Below are 21,125 nucleotides of genomic sequence, written 5' to 3' on the forward strand. Positions count from 1 at the left end.
GAGCCCTTCAGCATCTCATACTGCACTATTCATAGCTCATTGTGCCTGCACAGGGATTTTTCTGCCCTTGCAATGTCTAGCAGTCTACTTTAGCAACCATAGCTCCATGTTTAGAGACATAGTGTCCTGTATATAGGTAACAGTGCCAGAATAGATACCTCGTATTACTCTGTAATGAACTCAAATTTCATTGTAAATGCCTCATAATCTCTATGTACATCCCATAATGAATATTGTAGAAGTCCTAGTTATCTACAAAGAAATTCTAGTACAGTGTATATTTTATAATGTCATAAAACCCAGCATACAACTCTGTTGCCCTGTATTAAGTGTATGTTGCCCTGTACACAGCTCACAGTGCCTTCATATAGCTCATAATGCTCTGTCTGGAGTTTATGGTATTCTATATAGAATTCTATATAGTGTACCTGTATGTGGGGCATTTTCTTAATTAGTGATTATGTAGGAAGCCTAATCCCGTTGTTGGTGAGGCCACCCTTGGACTCATGATCCTGGGCAAGAAAACCAGATTGAGCCAGCCATGGGGAGCAAACTAGTAAGCAGAACCCCTCCATGGCCTCAGCATCAATTCCTGCCTCCAGGTTGCTGCCCTGTTTGATCTCCTGTCCTGACTCTTTTCAGTGATAGATTATGATGTAGGAATAAGTCAAATAAACCCTTCCTCTCCAAGTTGTTTTTGATCATGGTGTTTCATCACAGCAATAATTACCCTAACTAAGACAGTAGAGCTTACTGGAAGCCTGTATAGATCTCGTAATTCAGCTGATGGAGTTTAGAGTACTCTATATAAAGTGCATAGTGCCATGTAGAACCTATAGTGCACGTCTGTTGATTGTATCATGTGCCCCATGTTGAGCTCCTACTACAACTGCAGGAAGTTTGGAGTACACCTTTTTTTAGTGTCCATGCTGCCATATTTAGAGGCCATAGGACTTGTAGAGAGCTCCTAGTGTTCTCTGTGGAACTCATAGTTGACTTGGGTAGAACATCCAGTTCAACTTCATCTTGTACATAAAGAATTTTTAGTTTTTTTTTGTTGTTGTTGTTTTGGTTTCAGTTTTTTGAGACAAGGTTTCTCTGTGTAGCTTTAGAGCCTGTCCTGGAACTTGCTCTGTAGACCAGGCTGGCCTTGAATTCTTAGAGATCCACCTGACTCTGCCTCTCAAATGCTGGATTAAAGGCATACACCACCACTGTCTGGCAATATTCTTTTTATAGTCCTTAAAGATTATTATAGACTTCATAGGACTCTGCATGGAGCAAGGATAGACTTGTGCAGATCTCATAGTGCCTTGTGTTTTTCTCATAGTGAACCGTGCCATGATAGTGACATGGTAGTGTAAAATTCAGTAATCTCCACTGAGTTCCTAATACACATGAATAGAGCTCATAAAGCATTTATTTAGACTTCATAATCCCAAGTACATATCTTACAGTACACATACACCCATCCCTCCCTCTGTGTGTGAGAAAGTTGTATTGAATTCATAGTGTATCTGTATAGCTCATAATGTCATTTATAAAGCTCATAGTGTACCTCTGTATAGCTCAAGGTGCTCTTGATTAAAGGACGTGTAGTTGGAGGCTGCTTGTTTGTTTCCCAGCTGCCCAGACTCCTGAAATAACCACAGAGAAACTGTATTAATTAAATCACTGCTTGCCCCATTAGCTCTAGCTTCTTATTGGCTAGCTCTTACATATGAATTCAACCCATCTCTGTTAATCTGTATATCGCCATGAGACTGTGGCTTACCGGGTAAAGTTCCAACATCTGTCTCCAGTGGGGCTACATGGCTTCTCCTTGCCCCCACCTTCTTTCTCCCAGCATTCAGTTTAGTTTTCCCTGCCTAGCTCTGCTCTACCCTATCACAGGCCCAAAACAGCTTTTTTATTAACCAGTGGTATTCACAACATACAGAGGGGAATCCCACATCACCTCCATTTTCTGTTTAAACAGGAAGGTTTTAGTTTTAACATAGTAAAATTACATATACAAAATAGGGATCAAGCAAGAATTACAGTTCCTATTATTTATATCTACCATATCTTTTATCATAACTAAGGAAAACTATAATTATAACCATTCTTCAACTCCATCAAAGACTTCAGAAGGATATAATATTACCTAAGTAAACCGGAAGTACATTGTAAGCAATTTCCAAAACTCTAGAATTGACAGAGACATCTTGCTGCTTGGACAGTCACCCAAAGTTCTTCTGTACATCTTCAGCTTACAGGCAGGCACATAGCATCCAGCCGACTTTTCCATGAAGCAGGAAATTTCAAAGACCGTTTCGCCTATGTTGGCATTTTGCCAGTCACTTTCATTTGTGTCCTGCAGAATGTCTGGCTGTCTCTTTCATGAAGCAGGAACCCCGAAGGACCGTTTTACCTTTAGGCAAGTTCAGCAGTCATTTCTCTGTGGTTCCTGCATGTCCAGTTCATACAGCATAGCATCAAGCAGTCCAGGCAAGAGCAGTTTCTTGCCCAAATAGCTGGCAAACTCCTTAAAGAGCCTCTTTGATGTCTGTCTTCCTCTTGAAGTAATTAGTGCTACCAGGAGCAGATGTTTCTCGTTGTCAGGAAAAATCCTAACTTCTTTAAACATTTTAAATGCCATATTCTGAAGGTCTCTGAAAGATTTGAAGACTACCTATCTAACTGAAATATGTCTCTATAAATCTAGAAACCTAACTAGCATGACTACAAACTTGACTATTATAGATGATTATCTATTAACCTGTATATCTTAATTATGCGTTATATTATAAATGAGCTACACAAACACAACACGTTAATCAAGAGCAGAAATACATACACAGTATAACAAAATTGACCTTACATTTGTATCAATAGACCAAAATCCATACCAATGCAAAATATCCATCTTTATAGCATATTCCCCTTTAAATGTAAACAAACATTATAAACAATCACTTAGGGAATTTAGGTTTAGTTCTTGCCAAACTGCTTCCTGCTTTTTGTTGGACGAAGTATTTTTGGGGATGTTCACAGCAACCCTCCAGGGGGTCTTGGTCCATAAAACCACTTTAGTCTGGAAGGATTCCACAGGTTCTCATCCTCTGTGGAAATAAAAGAAGAACTTCTTTTTTCCAAAGCAACAAATCCTTAGACCCAAATTTTGAAATCAAGGTACTTTTGAAGTATGTATGTTGGTTACTTAGCTTCTTCACAGTCAAAAAATTCAAAAAAACACAATAATATACATTATCTAGACTCTCTATGCATATTTCATCTTCACATAGCTTATTTGTTTTTACTCTATTACTTTTTAATATTTATTTTATTATCTTTACTCCTTTAGTCTATGACTGTCTGTACTCCATCTCTTTAAAGACTTTGTTTTTTTAAACCATTTATTTCTTTTTATAACTGTCTATATTCTTTTTTCTTCTCTCTCCCAAGCCTACGCACATTTATTCAACACTGTGACTTGCTTAGAGTTTTTTTTTTTTAATGTCTGAATCTGTCCTACTGTGTATCTGTAATTCTTTTCTGTCCAGGAGCGTTTCTTAAAATGCTAAGCGCTTCTAACACTGCTTTGCCTTTTGGCTCTACCTAGTCCAACATGGTGGGGCAGAGGTCTTTTAAGCACAAACCATGCTCACAACCCCATTTTCAGGCACACAGAAGGTCTATGTCTCCATTAAACAAGTTGTAGCACTCTGCTCACAGACCCCATTTAAACACTTGGCCTCCTGAAAGAGCCGGAGTTCGTGCTGGCAGCACAGCTCAGGAAGCCACCGTTTTGAAACTGCGGTTTTTACTGCTACCACTGAGTCAGGAAACCTTCTCTTTAAAAAATTGTGCCTCTGTTTGCTTCTAGCAAACAGAGCCCACTGGAGAAAATGCTTAACTTTGTGTTTGTGTGTGTGTGTGTGTGTGTGTGTGTGTGTGTCTAGAATTCCTCTCCAAGCCCCCTCAGGTTTTACGTGGATTTAGTCAGTCCCATGTTAGTACACCAATTTGTAGTTGGAGGTCACTCATTTGTTTCCCAGCTGCCCAGACTCCCAAAATAATCACACAGGAACTGTTAATTAAATCACTGCTTGGCCCTTTAGCTCAAGTGTCTTATTGGCTAGTGCTTACATATTAATTTAACCCATCTCTTAATCTGTGTATCGCCACAAGGCTGTGGATTACCAGGCAAAGTTCGTCTGTCTCCAGCGGGGCTACATGGCTTCTCCCTGCCTCCCACAAGGACATATGCCATCTGTAAGCTCATAGTGTCCTTTATGGGCTCCAGCTGCCCTAACAGGGCTCTTCATGCCTGTTTTTATAGAGCTCATAGGGCCCTGGATAGAGCTCACAGTGCTCATGATTTTAGAGCTCATACGGAAGGAAGTAGTGTTGATCATATTGCACCTTCATGTAAGCTTACATTAGTCTGTATAGACTTCACAGTCTGCTTTATAGAACTCATAGTGCACTAATATGCAGCACACAGTGCTGACAGAAATCTCATATTGCATGTATTTTCATCTCAGGGGGACTTTATAGAGGTGATAATGCCTTTCATAAAATTCGTGATATTTTACACATAAATTACAGGGCCCTGGGCACATCTCATGCTGCCCTGCTTAGAGCTCACAGTGTCCTATACAGAGCTCATTATGTCTCATATGGAGTCATAATGCTCATGAATAGAGATCCTTTTCCACCTGTTGAAAGCTCTTGTTGGAAATTTATTGAATCCATGATGTCCTATATAGAAATTATAGTGTTCATTATCGTTCTCAGTGCCCCATTTAGAGGTTTAAGTGACCTGTCTAGATACCATTTTTTTCTTTATGTAGTTATATTGCCTTGTACTATTTGTAATAAAGCTGTGTGTAATAATTACTTTATTACTGAATTCTGTGCAGAGCATAGGTTACCTGACCTGTGAGCCTCCAGGAATTCTTCTGTTTGTTTCCCATTTTGTCATATAAATGGCGGAAGTGTCGGTGAGTGCTGCTGCACCTGGCTCCGTGCAGGCTTGGGAACCCAAAGTGCAGGCAGATGAATTGTTTACCCACTAAGCTTCTCCTCAGCCATATAATGAAAACTAAAACATTGAAAAGAGAAACTGAAGAACACACTAGATGGTGGAAGGACTTTCTGTTCGGTTTATGGGTTGTCAGGACTAGAATGTGGCTCTGTTACCAGAAGCTATTTCTTTATCACCATCAAATTCTAATGACAGTCTTCACAGAATTGAATAAACAGTCCTAATATGCATATAGTATCACAAAAGACCCTTGATAATTCTGATTGCAAAATAATAATGCTGATGATTTGTTTTCAAGTTATAGTTATAAAACTATAGTAACAAAAACAGTTTGGTACTGTCACAAAAGTATGTGTATCAATGGGATAGAATAGACAACCCAGAAATATAAACTTATCATATACCCAATTGGATTTTGAGCAAAGATGCCAGTTACATACATTGAAGAAAGAGATAACATATTTAGCATAGTACAGGGCAACATGATATCCAGAATGATATGAAATAAAACTAGATCCTCATCTCTTACCCCATATAAAAGTCAATTCAAAAATGAATCAAAGACTTTAATAATCTAAATTGAAACTGTTAGAAAAAAAAGAACCCTCTTAAAAGTATAGACATAGGCAGAAGCTTTCTGAAAAGGACTCCAAAAGCTCAGGAAATAGAAGCAAGACTCGACAGTTAGGATTGTGTGGATTTTAAAAGCTTCTGCACGGGAAAGGAACCAACAGGGTGAAGAGACAACCAATAGAAGGGGAGAAAACCATGCTAGCTGTGAATTACTATTTGGAATATATAAAGACTCAGGAAAGAATGGTGTCACATGTCTTTAATCCCAGTATTCAGGAGGCAGAGGCAGGAGGATCTCTGTGAGTTCCAGGCTAGCCAAGGCTGCAATAGTGAGATCCTTTCTCAAAAAAGCAAAACACAAGCTCAAACAGTCTAAATCAGTTGATAAATAGGCTAATTAATGAACAGACTGTTCTCTAAAGATTGAAGTACCAGTGACCCATACACAAATAATGATCAACACCCTTAGCAAACAGGGAAATGCAAATTAAAACTACATTGCAATTCTGTCTAACCCTAGTCACAATGACTATCATTAGGACAAAAAGTAACAACAAATGATGAGGATTTTAGAAAAAAGAGAGCCCTTACTGAAGAGAGTATATGTTAGTCCAGCCACTATAGAAATCAGTGTGGAGGTTTTCTCAAAAAACTAAAACTAGCACTATCTTATGACAAAGTTATACTCTTCCTGGGTATATACTCCAAAGTCGTGTGTGTGTGTGTGTATGTGTGTGTGTGTGTGTGTGTGCGCGTGTGTGCACGCGCATGCATGCACATATTTCATGTTCACTAGGAGATGGGATGTTACCAGCAACTAAGACTGTTTTCCCTTGAGGGTTGTTAAGTTTCAGTAAATTTGACATTTTGTACAGATGACCATGTGCTTAGCTGTGAGTGTTATGTTCTGAAAATGATGTCTTTTTTTTAAATCTAAGAGAACATACTGGTTATGGACCTATTTTGAATTTATAGTCTCCCCTATTGCCTGTATATTCAAACTGACTACCTCATTTTTAATCTGTAAATCATTTTTAAAATATTAATTTTCCATTGTAGTTCTTTCTCTCTCTCTGGTTTTTGAGACAGGGTTTCTCTGTGTAATAGTTCTGGCTGTCCTGGAACTCACTCTGTAGACAGGCTGGCCTTGAGCTCATAGAGATCCACCTGCCTCTGCCTCCCAAGTGCTGGGATTAAAGATGTGCCCTACCACCATCCAGCTGTTTTGTGGTTCTTTTAAAATATTTTAATATATAATTCTTTTCCTGATTATTTTTATCTCAGCTTAAATATAAGGTGGGCATGGTAATACATATCTGTTGACTCCAGAAATTAGTTGGCTAATAAAATAGAATTGCAAGGTGGAAGCCAGCCTGAACTATGAAGAAACTTCATCTCATAAAAAACCATTGAAATGTAAATTTATATTGACTTTATAGAGATTTTTTAAATCCTTATTATGAAATCTTAAATGCATGTAGTTGTCATAGTTTCCTCATTTTATAGGTTTTCACATTTGTGAGATATTAATATTCCTTACATCAGTTTTTAAACAGCCTTGATGAGATTATTGAATGAACTAGTGAAGATGGTGACACGGTATTGATAGAACGTATGTCCTACATGTATAAATATATATTTACAATCTTCGTACAGATGAGATGCCAGCATTATAAGAAAAAACGGATGGAACAAGAAGAGACCATTGCTTCTTTGCAAAAAGATATCTACAGATTAACTAAAGAGGAAGAAGAGCGTGTTGTTACTCAAAACAGAGTGTTTGCCCATCTCTGCAAGAGAGTTCCTCACACAGTCTTGGATAAACAGTAATGCCTAGTACATAGGATGATAATGGAACTAGGTTGATTATATTTCAGCTGATTTTATTTTGACAGTGGTTATATCTTTTGCCAGGAAAGTTCTTTTTTGTTTTGTTTTGTTTCATTTTTTGTTTTTGTCGAGACAGGGTTTCTCTGTAGTTTGGGGGCCTGTCCTGGAACTAGCTCTTATAGACCAGGCTGGCCTTGAGTGCTGGGATTAAAGGCATATATCGCCACCACCAGACGAAAACCCTGTCTTGAAAAACTACACACACACACACACACACACAATGACTTAGTGTTATACTTGTTTCTTGCAAGAATGATTGAAAATTTTTAAGTTTGCCAGACAGTCTGTACTTACTTTTTAAAAAGATTTTATTTTCAATAATGTGTTTATGTGCTTGTGAGTGCAGGTGCTACCAGAGGCATTGAAAGCCTCTGGAGCTGGAGTTATGGAGGATGCTGGGAACTGAACTTGGGTCCTCTGCAACAGCAGTATACTATTTATTTATTTAGTTAGTTAGTTAGTTTTTTAGGACTGGAGAGATGGCTCAGAGGTTGGGAGTACTTACTGTTCTTGCAGAGAACCTGGTTTCTATTTCCAGCACCCAAATGGTAGTTCACAGCCATCTAACTCCAGGGGATCAGATGCCCTCTTCTGCCCTCCTTTCGCACTTGAACACAAATTGTGTACACACACACACAGACACACACACACACGTACATCTTTTGTTTTATTTTTGAGACAGGGTTTCTCTGTTGTAATCTTTACTGTTCTGAAACTCACTCTGTAGACCTCGAATTCACATAGATTCACCTTCCTCTGCCTCCCAAGTTCTGGGATTATAGGCGTGTGCCACCACTACCTGGCTAATCTTAATTTTTTTCTATGTATGAGTATTTTGCCTGTATGCATGTGTATGTAGCGATGTGAGTCTGGTGCCTGTGGAGGCCATCAGAGAGTGTTTGATCTCCTGGAATGGAGTTGTGGATGATTGTAAGCCACCATGTAGGTACTAGAAATCAAAGCTGTCTTGTAAAAGAGCAGCCATTGCTCTTAACCACTGAGCAATCTCTCCAGCCCTGCAGTGGCTTCTCTTAACTGCTAAGCAATCTATCTCTAGTCTGTGCTTCCTTTTGTCATAATAATTTGAAATTATGTGAAAGAATAGCAGATACTACCTTTTGAAAATAATTGAATGTATTTTTTTGTTTTCTAGATTGCTTTGTCTAATTGATTACTATGAATCTAAACTTCGAAAACTCCATACACAAAGGTATAAATAGTATAATTTTAAAGTAATCCATGATGAATATTATCCAGGAACAAGTTAAGTTTCTATAGCTTTTGAGACTTTATGTTCTAGAAGTCTATATATCATTATGAAATTCTTTTTCAAATGTAATATTTTTATCCTTCAAGAATTTTATGTATGCATACTGTCTTACGGTTTCTGTTGTTGTGAAGAGATACCATGACCATGGTAACTCTTATAGGAAAACATTTAATTGAAGTGGCAGCTTACAATTTCAGAGATTCAGTTTATCATCATTGTGGTGGGGAGCATGGCGGCTTGCAGGCAGACTTGGTGCCGGCTACATCTTGACCAGAAGACAACAGGAAAGGAAATAGACAATGGGAGTATTTTGGGCATAGGAGAACTCAAAGGCCCACCCCACAGTGACACACTTCCTCTACTCCATCAAGGCCACAACAAGTGCTACTCCCTTTGGGGGCCATTTCTTTCAAATCACCATATATACAGTGTACTTTTTTGCATACAGTGTATTTTGGAAATATTTACCCTCCCATTTCTCACCAACAAATTTTAGTTTCCCTTCCTCACAACTTCACGTTGAGCTTCTTTTAGTAAAGATCTATAAGATTGCATTTTACTGCTTAGGTAAAAATAAGTGTTATTTCCTTTTATTTTGTTGATGCATTATGTTATTATGTTTGGTTTCTAGTACTGACATGGTGACTTACAATCATCCACAACTCCATTACAGGAGATCAAACGCAATTTTAGCCACTGGATAGCAAGTGTGTTCATAAAGTATATGGACATATAGTACATTGGCTGTGGGGCAGAGTAAGACCTTGCTATGCAAATTTAAATATATCAAAGATAGAATGTCAGTGAAAATTTGCCATATAGCTAGGTGTGGTAGTTCTTGCCTGTGTTCCCAGCTTCCTGTAGCCGAGGTAGAGAGGTTGGAACACTGAGGAAGTAAAGGAAAGGATAGCCATGAGTTTGCAGCCAGCCTGGGCTACATAGTGAATCCCCAACTGGCTTGAGTAAGAGTGAGACCCTGTCCTGATATTGTACTTGGGAAGAATGTGTGTTAGTGCCCGTATAAGTAAGTGTAAGGCATAGTGGTGTGTGCTATAATTGTGAGGCCGGTGGGACAATGCATGAGAAGGAGAGAGCAGTAAAAGGGAAAAGAACGACTTTGCAGATAGACTGCAGAGTTTTCAAAGACACGAGAAAGGATTTTTCAGTTAGATGAATACACTAGCAGGAAGAGTGGATGTAGTCAGGAATGTTACGTGATCGAAGACATCTGAAGAACAGGGTTGGTGGAGTATGCTCTGTACTGTGTATTGTTACCCACATACATGCTACTCTTTTTCTTGATGATTTCTATGAATTGAAAGTACTAGAAGGAATAAACAGTATGCACATAGTGTATGTTTTTAAAGACCAGGAATGTTCTATTTGTGTTTTGTTTGTTCATTCAACAAGTATTTTCATCTGTTTTGTGTCCCATGACAAAGTTTTCTAGTCCTCATGCATTCTAGGTAAAAGAGTTAGTAAAAGAATGCCCTAAGGTTAGGTGGTCCTGTGCTATGATACTATTCGCTGTAGAGCAAGTAGGAAATTGGGATATTTAATTCATGTTTAAATTATTAGGCCCTTATTAGACTGACTTAATCTTTGCTAGCTGAATGTTTTCTTTAGGGATGTATTTCCGTAAGATGCAGTGTGTTGTCTTCTCGCAGGCAGTGTAAAGAAGATGATAGTCAGTCAGAAGAGGAAAAAGACTACAGAAGCCTGAATGCCTCACCAAGTTACAAAGGCCTTTTGATGGTATGGGGATCAGAGAACTAAGCAATGCCTTTCTATAAAGCAAAGCAACCCCCTAGCAGAATTACTTATTTTACTGTGAAATACATTGCAGTCGTTACAGAATCAACTCAAGGAATCAAAATCCAAGATTGATGTACTGTTAGGTGAAAAGCTGAGACTCCAAAAAGATCTGGAAAACAGGTAAGAGACTTAATTTTTCTTTAGCTTTTAGGTTGTTAACGAATAATTCTTGCCCTCTTACTCTAGAACTTAATCCAAGTGCTTGACATGCTGTACTCCTTCTGGTTGGTTGTGTTTCATAGCGAATGATGAAATGAATAAGACTCCTTAGACAAGCAAGGGAAGTGAGAAAATAGCAACCCATGCTGAGGATAAACTGGTAAAGAACTTTGAGGAGATTCAGAGCTTTCTTGTGTTTGTGTGTTTATATGTGTGGGCACAAATGTGTGTGCAGTTGAGTGTGCACATCTGTGCTCATGCATGTGGAAACTAGAGGTCAGCCTCAGATGTCATTCCTTGGGTCTGTCCACCTTGTTTTATGAGACAGGATCTCTCCTTGAGACCTGCCTGAAGCATGCCAATTAGGGTGCCTGGCCAGTGAGCCCAAGGGATCTGCCTATCTTCGGCATCCCTTTCCCAGTGCTAGGATAGGAAGTGTGCACCCCCATGCCTTTTTAGGTTCTTGGATTTGAACTCTGGTCTTCATGTTTGCATGCCAAGCACTTTACCAGACTTAGATGTCTCTCCAAGCCCAGGTTCAGTCTTTGTTTTGTTTCTCTTTTAAAATTAACTTTAGTGAGAGTTGGAGAGTTTGCCCCTTTGGAAAACTGCCTGTTGTGCAAGCATGTGAAGACTTGAGTTCAGATCTCCAGCACTCACATAAAAAGCCAAGCCAGTTGTAGAAGTGTGTATCTTTAATTGCAGCGTTGGAAGAAGGTGTGAAGACAGAAGGTGTGAAGACAGGCAGATTCCTGGAGCTCATTGGCTGGCCAGCCAGCCTAGACAGTTGATGAGCTCCAAGTCCAGTGAGAGAACCTATGACAAAAATAATAACTTAGCTGCATGTTTGTGAAGAATGAACTATAAATTTAGGATAGTAGTTATCTGTGTTATGAGAGAACTAGGAATTATACTAATGAGGAAGTCTTAGCTAATGTTTCTATTGCTGTATTAAAACACATGACCAAAAGCAACTTTGGGAGGAAAGGGTTAGTTTCATTTTACAATTTATAGTGCATCATCCAGTGAAGTGAGGGCAAAAATTTTGATAGTACTGAAGTAGAGGCCATGGAGTTTTGTACTTACTCATTTGTTCCTCGAGGCTTGCTTAGACTGCTTTCTTATACCATCCAGGACCTTAGGCCCAGATGTGGGCTGGGCCCTCCCACATTATTCAAGACAGTACTCTAAAGTTTTGCCTACAGGCCAGTCTTATTGAGGTATTTTCTGATTTAATATTCCATCTTTTCAGATATATCTAGGTTTGTGTCAAGTTGACAAAAACCATCCATTATGGAGGATGATGTATTTACCATAAACAAGTTACATAATTGCACAGAAGTGAATAAAGATGTTCAATAAGAAATTATACAAGATAAATCAAAATGCCTAGTAAATGCCTAAGAATTAAGGATTTTAAATAAGGGTTTGGGAAGATGGCTCAGCAGATAAGATCGGTGGCTGCTTTCCAGAGGACCAGTGTTTGATTCTTAGAACCTACATGGAGGCTCACAGCCATCTGGACTCCAGTTCCGGGGATCCAATTCTGCCTTCTGGCATCCACAGACAACACACACAGGCAAAACACCCATACACATAGAATTTAATTTAAAAATAATTTTAATGTTTATTAATAATATGACAAGATATATTTTTGTTTGCTAAGTATTTTTGTCCTTTACAATAAATTTAATGTATTCATTTTGATTTTTTTTTACAGACCCACGGAACATGAATTAAGACTTTATAAACAACAAGTGAAGAAATTGGAAAAAGCCCTTAAGAAAAGCATCAAGTAATTACATTTTGTCAAAGTTATAGCTTATAGCTGGGCCCTATATTTCATTATTTGTTTTTTATATCTATCAGCTGTTGTGTATTATAATACAGCCTTAGCATGGAGTTTCCAAGTTCCTGAGAGATGTGACATTACAAGTTTTTTTTAGCCAGACGTGCTAGCAGGAACCTATAAATCCTGCCACTGTGGAAGCTGGGCAGAAGGATCACTACTAAGAGACTAGCCTGGGCTATATAGCAAAGCTCTGTCTCAAAAAACAGTAGTATAGAATAAAGATGGATGTTTCTGATTGTAACAGCTTAAAAGCAATTTGGATTTGGCTTTATTTTTATTTTATATATTCTTGAGAATTTCATGCATTCGGATAATTATATGCATCATTCCCCCTGTATAACTCCCTTCTCCTTAATGTGCCCCCCAAGACACTTTACAGTTTAAAAAAAAATAACCCTGTATGCCACCCATATGTACTGGGCTTGGTTTGTCCACTGAAGCCTGGGGATCTTGTTGGTGTCTACATCCTCAAAAGGAATGGTTCTCTCTCCCAGAAACTTAACTACCAGTAACAGTAAGAGTGGGACCTGGATGTCCTCCAACCTGTCTATGCTGGAATCTTATATGGCTTTATTTTAGCACTGTAGTGTTGACTGTAGTCATGAGTCCATGACTGTGATTGCCTCATCCCGAGTACAGTATTTCAGAACACCCTCCATCATTGGCTGGCTCTCTCATTCTTTCCGCCTTGACCCTGGTGTGGGGGTGTGTGATAGGACTGAGCACTCAATCTCTTATTCTCAGCACATTGACCAGTTACTTTTCTCTCCGCTGACTGCTGCCCACTGCCAAAAGAAACTTTGATCAAAGCTGAGAGCATCTCAGGTTTATAGATATAAACATAGATGTTTAGACAGCATTTTGAAAGCAAGATCATTTATCAAAATAACAATGACAGGTTCTACCCTAAGGCCTATGACTCCTGACTCATGGACATTTTTTTTTTTGTTTGTTTGTTTGTTTGTTTGTTTTTCAAGACAGGGTTTCTTTGTATAACAACCCTAGCTGTCCTGGAACTAGCTCTGTAGCTTAAGCTGGCTTTGAACTCACAGATTTCACCTGCCTCTGCCTCCTGAGTGCTGGGATTAAATGTGCGCTCTACCACCACCCATCTGAGTTATGGACTTTTGACAAGGATTAAAGTACCAGACATAAAGTTCCCTCTTGTGGAACAGGCCTCATATTCAACCAGAAAGCTGTTGGACTAACAGGCTTATCTTGCCTGGTAGGTCAGTGTTGCAGCATTCAGGGTTCAGCACTGCTTAGACTATAGATGTCTTTTCTCTTTCAGAAGCCTACATAGCCCCTCTGGCACTATGAATGCTAGCCAGCATTAGGAAGTTTCTTGGTTGGTTTGAGATCTATTTCTGTATGTTTTGCAGCCAAAGTGTATTGTGTCTTTAACAGTAGGGTTTATAGGGTTGTGTCAAATAGTTTGGTGGGTAGCCAGGGGCTATGAGAATAGCCTGTGTTGTTTTGGAGGCCTCTGGGGCCTCCCTGACCATTAATTCCTGGAGAGTATCCCATGTCTTACACCCATGTATTCCAGGAGTGGCATTGTCCACCCATGCAGGGTATTTCTATTAAAAATTTATTTAACTTGTAATTTCAAACCAGCTAGTGGGCTTCCATAAGACTTTTACATATGGATTTAGTTTTAGTTAACTTGTTCTCTCTTTAACCCCACCCCATCCCCACATGACCCCTTAACACTCAGTAATTCCTCTTCTTTTATTTCACATGTAATTCTTCTCTCCCTCCAATTCTAAAAGCAGGGTTGTAAGATAGTAGGCTTCCATATGGGTTTTCATGTAATCTTTCTTTTCTACCTCCTTGCTTCTCCCATAATATGCGCCCCTCCCTGATTAAGTCTGTATGCTCCCATTGTTCCACCCCTCAACTATGTTTTACCTATGATCTACTGTCCCCTTTCCTTTAGTGTGTTACCTTTGTAAAGCACCTTTCTGTTCTCTGACTTCCACTTATGTTCCAAGCTGAATACACAAAAGATTTGAAGATAGAAACTACATATGAGACAGTGCATATAACGTTGGTCTTTCTGGGCCTGGAGTTGGCTTTATATTCATCTCAATTTAATAAATAAAAGAGTAGGAAGAAAAGAAAATATTTTAATGGAAAATTATCTTTAGAAATTGAAGAAGTGCAAGAGAAACAATGAAACTGCAGATAGCAGGTCCTGTATTTTTATTTTAGCTAGTCAGAATCTGAAAATTTTTATGTTAAATTTTGTGCTAAAGATTGAATTTAGGTCTTGAGCATGCTAGGGTTAGTGCTATTCCACTGAGTGTCTCCCCAGCACTATCTAAAAGTTTTAGTAAGTTTTGTTACTTAAAAACTAAAAGTGTCAGAAAACACTCAGTGAGTCAGTCCTATCTACCACCTTTAACTCCTTCCCCTGCTTTGAGACGTGAGGTCTCGGGTTTTTTTTTTTTTAAATGATGATTTCAAGTATTGATGCTACTTCCTTAAGATTATCTGTGTGTGTTCTTTGATTCAAAAGACTGGAACTTGAGAAAATAATTTGTGGCGCTTTGGGATGGATTATTTTGAAAACTGTTAGTGTATGATATATATATATATCATGATATATATGTGTGTGTATGTATGTATATATTAATTCACTTGTGTTATTAGTGTATATTGTTTCAGTTTTCAGTGGTAGTTGCTCTTTTCTCCTCCCCATGGTATCACTGTCACATTGGAAAGGCAAACAAGGACAAGGAGGGATTCATTGGGTATCTACTTACATTAAGGTTGGGGAGAAAAATTGAACTAAGAAGTCTAGGGGAGAAAAATTGAACTAAGAAGTCTAGGGGAAGGTTTGGAAAAGTTGCATTTATTAAAGGCATGCACTACCACTACCAGATCTGTTGTCATTTGGAGGCATTCAGAAGGCCCAAATCAAGGATTATTTCTATAAGTAAAATCTTAACCATGTCTGGTGTCCTTTGTGTTTGGCATGGAAAAGCTTATCCAGCCTATGAAGGCATTCACTAAAACTAAAGGGACTTAGAATTAGGTCCTCCTTACATTTCACTGAAGTAAAATTACCAGTTCTCTCCTAGATGGAGTCCTTGGCTTTGGGTCCCTGGGGACTGAAGGTGCCTGTTTGAAGGGTTCATCTTTTGGCATATTTCACATCCTTGTGCCACCTATTGGATTACCTTCTAGAGACCTTGGCCTAAAAGCCTTCTGGCTAGTAGAGTGTTTTCCTTCCTAAGTGATAACATCTGCTGAAGGGATTTTCAAACTCTCTGTCCAAGAGATTTTGGTTATAGCAACTGGTCAGTAGGAGTGCCATCATCTTTAGTCAAAATGGCAGCAAAGGCTATTTCCTCCATGAAATATTTGCATCTTCTAGGAGCTAGCAGGGCTTCCTCCAAAGAACAGGGCTTTCCCCAGGACTCAGTGTAGCTCTCGGCTTCTGAATCTGCCCCCCCCCCCCCGCTTCCCTTTAGCTATACGGTCCTCTCCTATTTGATGCCTAGGAGAGTAGTTTATAGACAGGTGCTAGGGAAGGCAAGAGAATTGCACCAGGAAGCAAGCATAAGGCTCTCTCTTGAGAATGTCTGATGGGGTTTTCTTCTGTCTTTGGTAGTCCTCCTTTCTTTCCATATTGCTATGTGGACATGAAGAATAGAAAAGTTCTTGGAGTCTGTATACATACTAACTCTTTTCTTTGTGTTAATTTAATGCTTTGGCAAGAGCTATCAATTCAACAAGCTTAGCATCAAGTTTTGGGACAGTCACTCTGAGTAAGGGTATCAAAGCCAGTAGCTATTGTATGCCCTGTGTTACTGCCCCCTAATGCGGTCTGTTTTTATCGCATAGAGGTACAAGTCTGGTCAGGTGAACAGTCTGAGAGCTGGTGCTCCAGTTAAGGCCTCTTTTCTTTGGAAAAACCCACTGGATTCAGAGGTCCATTCAGTCTGAGTGTAGCCCTGGCTTTGAGTTTTCTTGAAACTCTTTGAAAGAGGGACATGGCCAATTCACCATATCTTGGGATCCAAATCATATAATATCCTGTGACTTCTAGGAAGGCCTTCAATTATTTTAGAGTCTTGGGGAATGGGAAGGCCAGGATAGGTCAGATTTGCTCTAGCCCTAGGACTTAGGTTGCCCCTGCTAGGATATGACCAGGATAAGCTACTCTTTCTAATATACTTGTGCGTTTATCTCATGTCACCTTTCAGCAAGAAGGTTAAAGAGAGGTTCTGAAGCCCAAGAGATAATCTCCTTGGAGAACCTGTAACGATCATCATCTATATATTGGAATAGTGTGCTCCAGTATGGGCCTATTCCATTAAGTCTTAGAAGAGGGCTGGCCCAAAAAGGTGTGGGGCATCCTGAAACCTTTCATGCGGCCTTTCCAGCCCTCAGAGTAGGGTCCTCAAAGGCAGAGGGAGGTCGGCTGCTGGTATGCATGGGAATGCAAATAAAGCATCTTCACTAATACGGAATTGTGAGTGGTGCTGGAGGAATCTGAATTAGCCTAGTACAGGGATCAGGAATTACTGAGTAAAGAGGAGCAACTGCCCCATTGGTGAGTCCAAGATCTCCACTTGTTGGATTCCCTTTCTTACATTAAAGATAGGGGTGTTATATGGATTTGATCATTGAATTAATGATCCCTGTTTATTTGATATTTTAATTATAGTAATGAGACCATCCCTAACTTCTAGTGTTAAAGGATATTGTGTCTGATGTGAAAAATGGAAAGGATCTTTAAAATGAATGACCATAGGGATGATGGTCCTCGCCTTCCCTATTAATTCCCCATTTGCCCATGTTGTTTGAACAATTTGGATTCTATTAGCATCAGACAATACTATAGTCTCAGGGGAAGAAGTTTTACTTTTTGTTTGGCCAGGAGATCTCTTTTCCAAAGAGTAGCAGGAGTTTGGGGGATTGTCGAAAAGAAGTGACAGAAATAGAGATCTCACCATTAACAAGCAAGAGGCTGGGTAAATAATGCTTAAGGTGCTGGCTTGGTAAGCCCCAAATGATAGCCTTTTGTGGGGGGGTTCAGAGACAGGGGAGAATAGGAGGACTAAGAATTGGGTTTCTGTGTTGGTGAGGAAATTGATTTGACTTTCCTCCATTGTAAAGACTTCTCAGGACTCCTCAAGCTGGATTGCTCCTCATTGATGGGAGAGCATATAATCTTCTAGTGATCATCATTACAAAGAGGGCAGGGTCCTGGGGGAGGTATTTGTCTCTGAGAGCATTCTCACCTGAAATAGCCTTCCTGCCTGCATAAGAAATGCATTCCTAACAATCCTAATTATGTTTCTTGAGGATTCAGCTGCCTAGCTAACTAACAACAGTTTCCAATGATGTCTATCCTTTTCTCTCCTCTTGGTCCTAGTTATAAAAAAAAAATCAGTGTAGTAGTTTATATCAAATTATCCAATGACTTGCCTGGTTCAATCACCAATTTTTGGAGTTATATATATATATATATGGCTAATCAAGTCAGGCACTTATCATTTGGATGATCTCTGCCCATGACCCTGGTTCTATATTAGTATATATTTTATGGCCTCTTGAAATCTTTGGAAGAGCATCATGTGAGTCTCCTGTCCTTCTTACTTAATGTAGTCAGTTGGGCATAGTTTAAGGGCTTAGTTGCTGACTTTGAGACCTAGGCTGCAGTAAATAAGTAGTACCCTTAAATCCATTCATTCCTCTGATCCTCTGGATTGAATTTAGGATTGGATTAGAGCTGCATCATTACCAGTGGGAAAGTTGGGGGGGGGGGGGTATTGTTCTTTCCCTGGAGGTGTGAAAGTCGGAATGTCCCACTCAGCTCTAGAAGTGGTGGAGTTTGTTCTAGCAACAGCATGCAGAATCATAAAGTTGGCTTATTCTTCAAAGCTGCGGACAGGCTGAACTGGGCCGTCAATAAAGCTCCTAGGTCTCTGTTAGTTCAGACAGAAAGGGAGCCCTGCACATAGGTTGTCCCAGAGTCCCTTCTGGAGATCCGCCTAATTGAAAACATCTCTTGTGGAAGAAAGATGTACTGTGTACTGTGGCTGGCCACCTGGGGGACAGCATTTCCCCACTGGGGAGGGGTCTGCTCTTTCTGACAGGCTGCAGATTGGGATGAGCAGCCAGGAGATTTGAAGGGATGGAAACAATCGTGTTGGGCAGTTCATGAATTTGGGGATTTGGATACTTTGTTGGAGGTTCCTTGCCCTCTAGCTCCTTTTTGAACTAGAGCACATCATAGCCAAAGTATAGTTTACACAACTGGACCAATTCAGGGTGATTCTTCAAATAAAAAAGTACAATTGAACATATGGGATCTCAATCTATTTTCCCTTTTGCTTGCAAAGCAGATTGAGTGGGGTAATGATTTGCAGTTTAAACTGCTTCTGGAGGGCAGGATTCCCAGTCTCTTAGTGAGTATTCTAGCCAGGCCTGGACAGGAGAAAAAGAACCTTTTCCTTAAGACTCTGAGGGTCAATCATACCCATATATTTTAGGAAACACAGCAGGGAGAATTTGATATGATCTTGGATAGCATCAAATCCATCTGACAGCAATAGCAAAATGGAGCATTCCTCTGAGAGACATCTCTCTTCTTACTCTCCTGTGCCCAGAGGGATGCCTCCGGTCCGGAGAGCCCTCATGTTTTTAGACATTACTTCTAACTTGTGATGTATTGGAAGGAACTTTTCCAGAGACAGAATGGCTTATATTTTGCATACATGCATATTTAATATTTGCACATGTGTGTAAATATACCTGTAAGTAAAAAGACATTAGGTTTAGAAAGACTAGCTGGATCATTGCTTAATTATTTTAATCTGCTATCTAAGAAAGTTTTTTTTTTTTTTTTTACTATTATCTTGACTTTTTTTTCCTCCTTTAGATTACGAGAGCTTATTGGTCAAAACAAGACTGATGACCCGGAGAAGAGAGACGAGCCCGGCAAAGACAGCCATCAGCAGGCTCTGATTGACCAGAGGTACTTCCAGGTACTGAACAGCTGGTGGAAAGACTGCTGTTTATGATGATCCTTGATTTTAATTGCAGTACAGTTTGCTATCACTTGGTAAGGAATGTTTGTACAGACAGCTCTTGGTATCTTTAGGGATCTGCTTCCTTGATACTCATGGATGCCTGTAGCACCTACCTGTACACTATGGGACGGTTTGCGAGTCAGGCAAGGGACTGGAGATTGAAGCACACACACACAGAGAGAGAGAGGGGGGGGGGTCATCCTTGAACCAAAAATGCCCTCTTTATTGTGTTCCAGAGTATATAAATAGGGCTCTCCTTGAGAAAGAGTCATATATGGCCACGCCCTAGCTCTCAAGATTTTTCTGCTGCAAGCCCACCAGAAACCACTCCCCTGCCATCAGGAACTCGTGAGGGTCTCATGCCAGAGCAGCTGCAAGCATAGGAAAGCAAGTTGTTTACTCCAGCAGGCAAGGGGTCATAAAAAGTTCAGGGTCTGAGGGTCTGCAGTCTCCAACAGTTGCCTAAATCTGTAAAATCCCTTATAGAATGGAATTGTGTTGTCGCTTGAATGTGTGTTTGAATATGTGCTCTTTAGCCAGTTAGAAAGGTTTTGAAACCTTTAAGAGGTGGAGCCTTGTTGGTGTCACTGGGATCAGGCCTTGAGGCTTAATAGCTTGGCCCCATGTCTTGTTCACTCTTTACTTGCTGAGTGTAGATGCAGTGTCACCTGCCTGTCTCCAGCTCTTGCCACCATGCCTTTCCTGCCTGCTGCCATGTCTTTCCATGGACTGTGTGCCTCTGAAACTGTGAGCCAAAATGAAACCCTTTCTCTCTCATAAGTTGCTCTTCTCAAGGTATTTCATCACAACAACAGAAGACTAAGACACAGAGTATTTTCCTATAGCCCACCCACATCCTCTCTGTAATAACTACTATTATAATAACTATAATAGTACAGTATAAACACTATAACAATATTAAAATTTTTTTATTCTTTACCAATGTAAACCATTTGCCCTTCTTTTTGTTGTTTTAGGATTTTTTTTTTTTTTTGAGACAGGGTTTCTCTGTGTTGCTTTGGAGCCAGTCCTGGAACCAGCTCTTATAGACCAGGCTGGCCTCGAATTGACAGAGGTCTCCCTGCCTCTGCCTCCCAGTGCTGGGACTAAAGGCGTGCTTCACCACCATCCAGCTTGTGCCACAACTGCCCACCTGCTGTTTGCCCTTTTATTGTTCCATTTGTTGATGCTGGTATTATTATGTAACTAAATCTTCAAATCTTTGCATAGCTTTTATTTGGTTTAAATTATCTATGTGATGTAAAAAAAAAAACCTTACTGGTTTTATAGACTGTTTATTGAACAGATAAGCAATTGAGTCTGTTTATTGAATGAAGTAGACTTTCACTTAAACAGTTTTTGCTTCCCTGTAAGTTTTTGTCTGTTTGAGACAATCTCTCTCTCTCTCTCTCTCTCTCTCTCTCTCTCTCTCTCTCTCTCTCTGAAGTTCTGGGCTGTCCTGAAACTTTCTAATGTAAACCAGGC

At 39.7% G+C, this 21,125-nt stretch overlaps 1 protein-coding gene across 5 annotated transcripts in view; it reads left to right on the plus strand.

Moving 5' to 3' along the window:
* Cep70 (centrosomal protein 70) overlaps positions 1-21,125 on the plus strand; it is a 56,182-nt gene that overhangs the window by 20,775 nt on the left and 14,282 nt on the right. For all 5 annotated transcript variants that reach the window (XM_085689604.2, XM_085689603.2, XM_048416840.3 and 2 more), the window contains 6 exons: positions 7,262-7,431; positions 8,649-8,705; positions 10,433-10,520; positions 10,612-10,700; positions 12,460-12,534; positions 19,490-19,595. In XM_085689604.2, coding sequence (XP_085545730.2) covers positions 7,262-7,431; positions 8,649-8,705; positions 10,433-10,520; positions 10,612-10,700; positions 12,460-12,534; positions 19,490-19,595 — 585 coding nt within the window. The remainder of the gene's footprint in view (positions 1-7,261; positions 7,432-8,648; positions 8,706-10,432; positions 10,521-10,611; positions 10,701-12,459; positions 12,535-19,489; positions 19,596-21,125) is intronic.

The sequence above is a fragment of the Myodes glareolus genome, chromosome 4, assembly GCF_982192425.1.
Source record: "Myodes glareolus chromosome 4, mMyoGla1.1, whole genome shotgun sequence".
Lineage (NCBI taxonomy): Eukaryota > Metazoa > Chordata > Mammalia > Rodentia > Cricetidae > Myodes > Myodes glareolus.